General features: G+C 42.3%; 1 protein-coding gene across 1 annotated transcript; it reads left to right on the top strand.

Annotated features, from left to right (window-relative positions):
* Window positions 1-10,449: 10,449 nt before the first annotated feature.
* Window positions 10,450-11,563, top strand: LOC112184713 (probable glutathione S-transferase). The gene is made up of 2 exons (XM_024322951.2): window positions 10,450-10,794; window positions 10,999-11,563. The coding sequence occupies exons 1-2, from the start codon at window positions 10,465-10,467 to the stop codon at window positions 11,359-11,361; spliced, it is 693 nt and encodes a 230-aa protein (XP_024178719.1). The 5' UTR covers window positions 10,450-10,464; the 3' UTR covers window positions 11,362-11,563.
* Window positions 11,564-12,368: the final 805 nt, after the last annotated feature.

Below are 12,368 nucleotides of genomic sequence, written 5' to 3'. Positions count from 1 at the left end.
AATCCTCTGGACCCCGAATTGTGAAGGTTACCAAAATGGGAGCAGCTAAAAGGGCCTCATATCAAAAACTTGAGGCACCATGTCAACTAGTACAGTAAAGGCAGCACAACAGAACAAATTCGGGTGCATTCGCCCCACTTCACTATGCAACAAAGAAAGTCTAAGTTTGAAGTGGCTTGGTTCATGAGAGCAAGCTCGGTAGTCTTTGTTTTGCTTGAAAGACTGTAATCTGAAGTACTTTTATAGCTAGGTTTTCTGAAGGTATGTAACTTGTTTGCCTTCCAGCTAGTCTTGGTTTGAAGTAGCAGCTACATGTGCATATCGAACTACATGTAGTTGTAATGGAATTAAAGCTTAATGGGATTCATATAACATATGCATGTCCGCAGGATTTGCTAATTTCTTTGCCGCTATGATATCATAGTGTAAACATGAAAATCTGAAAACAAACAAGATGCAGACACGTGTACAAAAAATAATATATTTTATTAATTTAAGTACGGGTTACAATCTTTGGTAATCCTCTGATTCTATCTCCGACGATGAATTTCACTCAAGATCTTGACGCTTGATCTTGAGTTGGAAGATGGTCACGAGAGTTGACACGTGACGAACGTTTTGACTTGAGGTTGGTGAGGAACCGGCTATTTGGCAGTTTGATGGTTCTTCACACGAGCTTAGGAATCTTCAGAAATTTTAAGAATGTCTTCTTCTCTATTTTTTAGCTGAAGTCCTTCTCTGGATTTGTGAATGGGTATTTATAGTGTCAGCATCTCTCTTTATTTGGAATGCCTTGATGACACGTAATTAATTGTATTTTCCTTAATAATATAATCAAATCAATCAGTCCTAATTAACTGATTCAATCACGATTATTAAGGAATTATCCAATTGATTTGATGGTTGATTTTAATTGTATTTCATTAATAGCATAATCAAATCAATCAGCTTTAATTAACTGATTTAATCACGACTATTAAGGAATTAGCCAATTAATTTGATGGTTGATTTTTATCTTGATTATCAATTTAAATAAATTGACATCTAATCAGCAGACGAAATTTAATACTTGATTTGACTCGGAATCAATTGATTTATTTTAATTGATCCGCCTTAATATCATCTGATTAAGTCGAAACAAATTTATTTATTGCCGCCGGCTTTTTTGTATGCCGCCACATGTCATTCCCTGAGTCCGCCTGGTTCTGCTTACTCATAAGCCCCGTGCACATTTTGTGGGACCCACATGCCGACTAAATTTGTTTGGTCATAATTTCAAGTGTTGACCGATTTATTTAATGAATTTTATTTTCATTAAATTTTTGGTGTCTACACATAGTTTGCTCTACTAGGCTGCCTTTACAAATCCTGAAAATTACCAAGATTCAAGTGGTAAACTAATTAATGTACTCTCTTGACATAATTAATAGAGCCCATATCTTGGGTTTTTTTATCTAAAAGATATAAACTCAAATGCAGTCTTTCGAGACTTTCAACTGATTACATGACACTAATATCAGCAATATGGAATGCCATATGAACCCTGATGGGAGCAATAATTAGAAAGCATAAAAGAAAGGAAATAGATTCAAATCATCCTTCATTTCCCTCAATCACGCTGGAGCTTACAAAATATAGGAGTTGGACTGGGTCCCTACCTAGATTCCATACAAAAGAAAAGCATGCGTGAAGCATGCGTGTCTCTCAGGACCACAACACCATAACATTGGGGTTGATTTAATTCTACTACCGTTGCAAATAAAATAAGATAAAGAAAAGGTTAACAGAAGTGATCCGACAAGGTGCAAATAAAATAGGAATAATAGGGGTTTAACCCAAGTGCTCCTAACAAGTCCCGGCTCCTTGAGTTGCAAGCCGTCCACGGTTGCCGAAATCTGGAAATCTGGCCATGATAGAATGAGCTTCTTCCCAGGTTGCATCCTCCTTTGGCAGACCAGACCATTGAATGAGCCATTGTGTGATGGCCTTCTTCTTCTTGTGAACCACGGACATATCCAATACTCTTTCAGGCAACCAATTAATCATTCCTTTCTCATCAAACTGAGGCAAGGTCTGAGATAGAGGGGCTGAGTCGCCGACCCGTTTCTTCAAAAGAGAAACGTGAAAAACCGGGTGGATTTTCGACGATGGAGGAAGCTCCAGACGGTAAGCTACACTCCCAATTCGATCCAAGATTTTGAAGGGTCCATAGAACAGAGGTGAGAGCTTGTGGGATGGTCTCTTGATGAGGGATTGTTGGCGATAAGGATGGAGTTTCAGAAATACCCAATCTCCAACTGCAAATTCGCGTTCAGTACGATTCTTATCAGATTGTTGCTTCATTCTGTTTTGGGCCATTGCCATGTTCTCACGCAAAGATTGGAGGAAAGCATCGCGGTCTTGCAACGCCAAGTCAACGGAGTGAACAGCTGTGGAACCAGGGACATAGCGCATCACAGTCGGCGGCGGAACTCCATAGACTGCCTGAAAAGGAGGCATCTTGATGGCAGAATGGTATGTGGTGTTATACCACCATTCAGCCCAGTGGAGGAGATTGTTCCAAGAAGTCGGTTTGTCTGCGACAAAACACCGTAAGTAGTGCTCCACTGACCTGTTGACCACCTCTGTTTGACCATCAGATTGAGGATGGTAGGCCGAACTATGACAGAGTTGGGTTCCTTGAAGCTTATAGAAAGCTTTCCAAAAATGACTCAAGAAGATGGGATCGCGATCCGAAACGATGGTCTTGGGCATGCCATGTAAACGAAACACCTCCTTCATAAAGGTCTCAGCAATTTGAGCAGCCGTGTATGGGTGTGTTACAGCGATAAAATGGCCATACTTAGAGAGTCGATCGATCACCACCAGGATTGCATTCTTGCCTTGTGAATTGGGTAATCCGTCAATGAAGTCCATCGAAATGTCTAGCCAAATCCCTTCTGGAATTGGAAGCGGCTGTAACAATCCGGGTGGATTAATGGCTTCATAGCTCTGTCGCTGACACTGATCACAAGCAGCAATGTATGATTTGATGTCCTTTCTCATGCTAGGCCAATAGAAGCTCCGAGAGAGACGAACAAGGGTACGTAAATAGCCGGAGTGTCCAGCTTGTAAGGAAGAATGAAATTCATGCAAAATCTTTGACCTCCATTCCGATGTCTGTGGAACGAAAATTTTATTCTTGTACATGAGTTGGTTGTTTGCCATTGAAAAGTTCTTCTTGGTCGGTAGGCCTTGTTGCAAAGCAGAAATTATGGTTTGTGCGTCTGGGTCACGTGAACATGCTTGTTGAATTTGGGCAATATTGTCGAAAACAGGGGAAGAGATGGACTGAATTGCACAAAGTTCGTGTTTTCTGGAGAGGACGTCTGGTACAGTATTAAGATGCCCAGGTCTATATTCTATCTTGTAGTCATAGCCCAGTAGTTTAGCAAGCCACTTGTGTTGTGAAGGAGTAGTGATTCTTTGAGTCAACAGGTGCTTCAGTGTTTGGTGATCGGTGAGGATTGTAAATTGGTTGCCAAGTAAATATGGTCTCCATTTATCAATTGCAAAAAGGATGGCAAACATTTCTTTGTCATACACCGAAAGTACCTGATTCTTGGGTGAAAGTGTTTTGCTGAGATAGGCAATGGGATGCTTTTGTTGTGTTAATACGGCCCCAATGCCCAGGCCGCTTGCGTCCGTCTCCACGGTGAAGGCTTGATTGAAGTCAGGGAGTGCAAGCACGGGGGCTGTGGTAACAGCCAACTTGAGTCTCTGAAAAGCATCCTCAGCAGCAGTAGACCAGAAGAAGTTGTTGGCCTTGAGCATATCATTGAGAGGTTGAGCTATCAGCCCAAAATTCTGAACAAACCTTCTGTAATAGCCCGCAAGACCTAGAAATCCCCTTAGGCCTTTAACGGTTTGAGGCTTGGGCCACTCATTCAAACATTGCACTTTGTCAGGGTCAACGGAAACCCCTTGACCAGAAATCACATGGCCCAAATATGTGACCTTTGACTGGCAGAAAGAACACTTGGCCATTTTCACCTTGAGTTGATGTTGTTGCAATATTTGAAAAACCTCCTCAAGATGAATGAGATGTGAATGCAAATCCGAGCTATAGATCAATATATCATCAAAGAACACAAGAACAAATTTGCGTAAAACATGTTTAAACACATCATTCATGAGAGCTTGAAATGTTGAAGGACCATTAGAGAGACCAAAAGGCATTACCACAAACTCGTAATGACCTTCATGAGTACGGAATGCAGTTTTAGGAATATCCTCTTGATGCATGCGGATTTGGTGATAACCCGAACGCAAATCTAACTTTGAAAAATACTTAGCTTCATGTAGCTCATCCAGGAGCTCGTCCACCACAGGAATGGGAAATCTATCCTTGACAGTCACATTGTTGAGAGAGCGATAATCGACACAAAATCGCCAAGTACCTTCTTTCTTTCTCACCAAGAGAACCGGTGAAGAGAAAGGGCTACGACTTGGGCGGATGATTCCTTGCGAAAGCATTTCTTGTACTTGAGCCTCTAATTCCGTTTTTTGTGAGTGAGCGTAGCGATACGGCCTCACATTCACTGGGCCGGCATTGGGCAACAACGTAATTCTGTGATCAATGGCCCGTTTGGGTGGAAGTCCTATGGGAGGGGAGAACAAATCTTCATAACTTGTGAGTAAGGGTTGCAGCTCAGGGATGAGGGCTGATCCTTGAATTGGAATTGTACCTGTGACAGAAGACACTGAATCCAAGTGTTCAGCGGGTAAGAGGGCCATGAACGCAGATTGGTCCATTTGACTAGGCTGCTTCCTTAAGCCGTGCAGCACATGGCATTGCCCATTTTCTGTAAACACCATGACCTTTTCTGAGAAATGCCAACCAATGAACCCAAGTGTCTCTAGCCATTGCGCTCCTAGAAGGAGGTCACACCCAGTCACCGGCAGCAATAAGAATGAGGTTGTGAATTGGTACCCTTGAATGGAGACGGTGGTGTCTATAGCCTGGCCCGACGGTGATAGTTGTTCACCGGAAGCTGAAGTGAATTGGAGATGCGACACGTTTTGAATAGTGAGACCCAGTCGTCTTGCCACTGCCGGATTCAAGAAATTTGTGGCTGACCCACAATCAACGAACACGGAAATGGGTTGGTTGTTAATGAAGCCTTGGAATCTCATCATCTGACCCATCATTGTGTGAGTGATGGCGTGAATCGGAAGAAATTGCTCCGAGTCAGACGGTTGGTCCTCTTCCACAATTGCCTCGATTGGGAGTTCCTCCAATGGTGTTGGTGATTCCAGAATGGCCATAACGGGTGTTTTACAAACGTGGGTTTTGGACCACTGTTCATCGCAGCTGTAACAGAGTCCTTGGGCTCTACGTTCCCTCTGCTCACTTGGGGACCATTTCCTAAATGGACCATCAGGTTTTGGCTTTTGGTTTGGATAGTTTGGTTGGTTTTGGATTGGGTGGTGGGTAAGTTGGCTGGTAGTGGATACAGAAGGGCTAGAGAAGTGCTGACCCATTTTGGACGATGATTGCCACGGGTTTGTACGGAGCTAACGTGAGGAGCGGATGTCGGCCAGCTTGAGCTCAAAGCGGCGTGCCAGGCGCTGAGCAGAGACCAGTGTTTGGGGGTCCAATGCAATCACATCATGTTGGATCTCCGGTTTCAACCCGCTGAGAAATATGGGTAGCAACTCGGCCTCCGACCACCCTTTTGTTCTGCCAGCAAGCTTTGTAAAGGTTAAGATGAATTCATTCACGGAGGCTGACTGTTTCAGATTGGAAAGGGCTATTTTGAATTCCATCGTGTTGCCGGCCCCGTGATGCTCCAGAAACGCGGAGGCAAATTTGTCCCAAGTGGCTGTCGGGAATTGTTGCTCGAATGAATTCATCCACATGCATGCATCAGGGCCGAAATGAGAGGCTACGGTGAAGATGTGCTCAGAGGGGGGAATTCTTTGTGTACGGAGATACCGCTCAGCCATGGTGAACCAACCAATTACGTCGTCTCCAGTGAAGATAGGGAGGTTAAACTTGGGTGGGCGAAGGGTTTGGTGTTCCTTATAATAGTGGTGCAGTGGTCGGTGGGCGGCATTAAAGGTAGGAAATGGGGTGTGTACATCAGGGGTGGGGATGCTCTGGGGTATGGACATGATTGTGGAGTCGTGAAGGGGAGCGGCTGTGTGTGGAGGTGTATGTGGTGAAGGAATGGAGCCAAAGGTGATGGCTGGGACAGTGGAAGGTGTTGGTGGTAAAGGGAATTGCAAAGAGGCTGGAGGTGGGGGAGAGGGCAATGGTTGTGGTCGGTTGGTTAAGGCATGCACCAACGTGCTTTGAAGCGCCGCGATTTGGGCAGCGATATGGTTCTGGAAAGCAAATTGATTTTGATTGATGGAGTCGACGGACTGATGAAGTTCGTCTTGCAAGAGGTCGATGGAGCGCTGAAACTCAACCATCTGGAGGTGTTGAAGGTCATCAGGTTGGGATGAGGAAGAAGCTAGTTGAGTAATGGCAGGTTGGTGGGGAGGTGGTGGGTCAATAAGAGGAGGGATGGGAGGGTTAGCGGAGGGGGTGGTGGTTTGCACGGTCCTACTTGGAGCCATGCTCTGATACCAGATGATGGGAGCAATAATTAGAAAGCATAAAAGAAAGGAAATAGATTCAAATCATCCTTCATTTCCCTCAATCACGCTGGAGCTTACAAAATATAGGAGTTGGACTGGGTCCCTACCTAGATTCCATACAAAAGAAAAGCATGCGTGAAGCATGCGTGTCTCTCAGGACCACAACACCATAACATTGGGGTTGATTTAATTCTACTACCGTTGCAAATAAAATAAGATAAAGAAAAGGTTAACAGAAGTGATCCGACAAGGTGCAAATAAAATAGGAATAATAGGGGTTTAACCCAAGTGCTCCTAACAAACCCAGCTAGAGCTCTTCCTAACCAACTACAAAAGCCAGAAATAGAGTCATCATGTCAAATACTTGGCAGACAAAATTTTCACGAATATGGTTCTCAAATAAAAAGATAATGGAGGACCCAGCCAATAAATGTTGCAACTTGAATTCAAGGTTTTAAGCGCACCTGGGAGAGGAAAATCAGTACTCAAACCAGAGAAAGGCGTTGAACAACAGCAAGAACTGCTAAAGAAAGAAGTGGAAGAAAAAAAGTCCATTTTTCAACTTATGCAGATCATCTTCTCCGTATGTTTCCAATTTTTTCGAATGGAACAAGCACATATGCCAGTTGACACAATATAGACTCAAGGAGCCTACAAACTCTCAGGGTTCTCGATGTGGGATTCCTTTAAGTAGGCTTTCAGTCTTCCAAAGATGAGACCAGATAAAAGATAGCGCAAGCATAAAGTTATAAACCACATGCCACAAATTCACTGCTTTGGAGCTTGGACGATAGCATCATGGATATGAAACTCTTTGTGATTGTCAGTTCTTTGTGATCATAAAGTCAACTACAGTTGTATATTCATCTTAGATGTCTACATATATCATTTATTCTAGATATCTCAGTTATGCTAATAGCCATATCTTAGGATAGTAACTACTGAATTATAATTGATGTAGATTACATACACTAATTAGGATCTAAATTCCTTAAACTTAATCTTAGCATGATATACATAATCTGCTATCTAAATAAGAAGGGTCCTTGCCCAAAAGCACCAAAATGAGCCAAACTTTTCCCACTTACCCCAGCAACAGTTTTTCATTCCCACTAACCCAATTTTAAGAAAAATGACTATTTTGCCCATAACTTAATTAAAGAATTACAAGCCTCTGCCACTCTTTCATTTCTCTCTCTGTCTCTCCCCTGGATCTCCACCTCCGGTCTCTCTCTCTCTCTCTCTCTTTCTATCTCCCTCCCTCTCCCTCCGGTATCCACCTCCGGCATGACGAACTCCTGCAATTCGCGACGAAGAGCAGACTGCTCTTCACACCCAAGCAATTGCTCAGGACACCCAAGCTCTATCTTCTCGCTGAATCTGTCGAACACTGTGTTGCAAATCGAACACCTCGCCCTCGCGGTCAAGATTGAGCTTCTGCACTGGCCAATTCTCATTCGGCCCGGATCTCATCTTTGCCTTCCGCTGTTGCAACCATATTCGCTGCACGAGCTTTTCAGGCCCAGCTCCAATTCACTCACCTTCGCCGGAGTCGATCTGAGATCGAGATGCAGACTTGTATTGGCGAGAACATAACACACTGAAACCGAAGTTTTAGGCATCTGCCACCGCCGGCGGTTACGACCGGCTACAGCGCGCGATGGACCGGGAATCATCGACCCTGCCCGACCCGAATTCGGCCGAGGATTCCCTATCGGATAGCTTGTCTGATAGCATCGTCAATGTGGAGGTGCCTAGAGAGGAGGAGGAGGAGGACGGCGACGTCGTTTCGACCAGCGCTGCCGCGGTGGAGGAGGAGGATCTGTCCCGGAGCTTGGTGGTGCTGACGTGTGAGTCCTCCGCCGAGAGCGGCGTTTGTGACGTGCACCTCGTCGGAACGGTGCATGTTTCGGTGGTAATGAGAGATTCTAATCTGATTTAGTTACGGAATTCGGAATTTTTTTTATGGAATGTGTTTGATGTGTGTATTGAAGCTATGGTGTTTGGTTGTAGGAATCATGCAGAGAGGTTGAAGCAGTAATAAGTTTTTTGAAACCAGAGGTGCTTATTGAGTTGGTTTCATTGTTTGAATTGTTTATTTGATATCAATTACATGAAGTTTCAGTAGAATTTTTGGTTTTTGTGATGAATGCAGGTTGTTTTCAACAAAAAAAGTCATTTTTTTTAGAAGAACAAAAAAATAATTGAGCGTACAGCATAGAAATCGAGTATTAATATCCATTAATATTCATATTAAGGGGGCCAATAGACGTCTGTTAAAGCGTCTATTGGGGCAATAGACGTTTTGAATTGATGTAATCTTCTCGTTCTTTTTGTTTAATCAAAGTTTTATTTGTCTAAATCTAGGGAGATTAGTTTCCATTTCGGCGATTGAAAAGTTCTATTGGAGGGAAATAGACGTCTATTGGGGGGCAATACATGGCTGATAGACGTCTATTGGGGGGCAATAGACGTCTATTGGGGGGCAATACATGGCTGATAGACGTCTATTGGAGGGCGATAGACGTCTATTAGGGGGCAATAGACTAGTGGGGCAATAGACGTCTATTGGGGGGCAATAGATGTCTATTACCTCTCTATTGGGGGGCAATAGATATCTATTGGGAGCAATAAACCTTTTCGGTGAGGTTTTCAGAAAAATCCAGAATTCGGCTGCCGGTGACCGAAATCCGGCGGCCGGTGACTGGAATCCGGCGACCGGTGACCGGAATCCGGCTAAAGTTGGCCGGATTCCCGCGACCGGCTCCGGCGAAGTCTCCTATGGTTTCTCTCTCTTCCATTTTCTCTCTCTCTCTCTCTAAGTAACAAAAGGGGTGAAGGGTAAAATGGTATTAAAAAAAAATTAAAAACAAAAAAAAAATCTTAATTGGGTATTAGGGAAGACTTCCTTAGAGTGTATTGGGTAAAAGAGAGTTAAAAAAACTTAATGGGGTTAGTGGAAAAAAAATCCCTAGAAATAGGGTAAATGGACAAAAACCCAAATAAGAAATATATCTACAAATTCATTAACTTTTCAATTACCATTAATTGACACCCTAGAAATTTTATAAAAGTACTTGACTATAAGTAAAAAGAATATGCGAGTACAGTAAAATCATTTCTGGTGTGTATTAATTTGTAAGACCAATATGTATGCATTGATCATTCAGATATCACCATCCCAATCTCTCATGACCAAAAAAAAAAAAAAATATCTAAAAGATATTGTCCGGTCAAGTAGTTTAAGTTTAAGCTTTCAATACCATATGTTATACGACTAGGAAGTACCTTGTAGATATTGACAAGAGAAAGAATATGGGACACATTCTACGTATGTCTAAATTTCAAGGGAACGAACAGAACCCTTCTTCTAGTTACATCACACCTACCATCCAAAGTTCCAAACACTATTTACATACCCTAATCCTTTCATTTTCTCAAAACTCACTTACAATCCCATATATTTCCCAATTGTCAATTATTTTGGAGCTTCTTAACTATTTTTCTCTCTCTGGTGCAATAAATACAGGTTTTCACAACAATTAACAGAAAACAAGTCACACGATGGAAGGAGATGTCAACGAAGGTGTCCTGTTGAATCTTAAGTCTCCCTATCAATCCTCTGCCGACCTAACCTGACTAAAGTTTACCTTTAATCCTTTATAGTTGTTGAAGTTGAACTCTTTTCTTATCAACTTTATATGAGCATTTCCCATTTCCATGGCCCAAGTCATATATAGCAACATAGAAGGTCAGAATAATAAATACAATTATGTATAGGGAGACAACGGCAAAGTTCCCTAGTCAAAGTTCTGCATAAAAAGGCCTTAAGCTGCTATGGAAGCTCATTCCAAGAAAATGGCAGAAGTCAAGCTCTTCAGAACATGGTCTAGCCCTGCTGCTTTGAGAATAGTCTGGGCACTGAAGCTCAAAGATGTCCAATATGATACCATCTTTGAAGATCTCTCAAACAAAAGCCCTCTGCTTCTTCAATACAACCCTGTTCATAAGAAGGTTCCAGTGCTTGTGCACAATGGAAAATCAGTTGCTGAATCACTTGTGATCCTTGAATACATTGAAGAAACATGGAAACAGAACCCTCTGCTATCCGAAGATCCTCACGAAAGAGCTGCTGCACGCTTTTGGGCAAAATTTAATGATGAAAAGGTAACCCAGCTGAACTACTACTATTTCTTAGCATAATCAGAATTTACTTTTTTTATTTTTTTGGGCAAATTAATCAGAATTTACTTGAACACTAGTATCGTATGGAGTTTCGAGATCAATGATATTCTATACAAGAGATGAGTAATTTTGATGGAGAATTCAATTTGTTTCATTATCTAATTATGTTTGTGATTTTACATGAAGGTTTTGCCATCTTATTGGGAAGCCTTTAATAGTGAAGGGAAAGAGCAAGAGGAAGGAATTGTGAAGGCCAAGGAGAACTTGAAGTACTTGGAAGAGGAGCTAAAGGGGAAGAAATTCTTTGGGGGAGAGCATATTGGATTTGCAGATATTGCACTTGGATGGCTTGCAGAAATTGAGAATGTGTTTGGAGAGGTAGCTAGCATGAAAGTGATAGCAGAAGATGAGTTTCCATTGTTATCAGAATGGAAAAGGACTTTTGCAGATGCTCCTATAATCAAAGAGAATTGGCCTCCCAGAGACAAACTTGTCACCAAATATCAGGCTTTTCGAGAGGCCAACCTCTTGAGCAAGGCACGTAAATGAAATGGTTTGTGACACGAGAAGAATAGCAGCAGAAGACTAGATGAAAATCTGTGTTTCCAAATGCAGTTCAAACTCCAGTATCAAATACTCAAAAGGCATATAAAATTTTCTTTTTGTCAGATGGCATTAGTATGAACTAAATAAAACGTTCTTACCAACTACTTTTCAATTATCAAACACGAAACAGAGAATGTTCTGTCAATGATTAATGTCCTAGAACTCATTTGCTTGCCAAACTAGTAGGTACTGAGAGATTAGGAAGCAGACGCAAATTCAGAAGATAATATTGTCCTGGAATAGGACAATAACTTAAGTGGCTAGGGGTAGATATATACATGTGTGTAATTAGAAGTGGTCAGAGAGGGCAAACCAAGTCTCCAACTTAGGGCAATACCAGTGGACATATATGAAAACCATCCATGTCCATTGTTGCTTTTCACCCTCTGCATGCATCATTTGCACATTTACTCCAAGGTTTTTAAAAATATAGCCTCAGATTCAGAGTGCTTTCTTGTTCGGGGTTTGCCTTATAGAATGCTCAGAGATCAGGTCTTTAGGACCGGAAACTCCGAAGGGTTTTACTCGCCAAATGGGAGCCACAGAAAGTATATGCTTGAGGTGGCTTGGTTCATGGGAACAAGCTTGTTATTCTTTGTCTGCCCCTTTGAAGTGGGCAACTAGCTTTGCTGCTACTCTTTGTGAAGGCATGTAGGTTAGTCTTTTTTTGACGTGGCATATGTTGTTGTCAGATATATATACAAGCCCATTGGAGGAGTTCCTCTCCCTCTGAAGCTCAGTGAGTTTCCTATATATAGTCAGGTCTGCAGCATTACCTAATCTCTTTCCCGCAGGAAAAATTGTTCTACTACAGATTTGTTTCTATCGTTGCATGTTCATAATCCAGAATGGCTGCCATTACAAATTCTTAAAGCAAGAAACACTGAAGTGCTCAACTAGTGCTCACGTAACTTGATTAAAAGAATCCAGTGAAACTTGTATTCAATCAC

Source organism: Rosa chinensis, chromosome 1 (assembly GCF_002994745.2).
Source record: "Rosa chinensis cultivar Old Blush chromosome 1, RchiOBHm-V2, whole genome shotgun sequence".
In the NCBI taxonomy this organism is placed as follows: domain Eukaryota; kingdom Viridiplantae; phylum Streptophyta; class Magnoliopsida; order Rosales; family Rosaceae; genus Rosa; species Rosa chinensis.
This window is presented reverse-complemented; position numbering and strand designations above follow the sequence as displayed.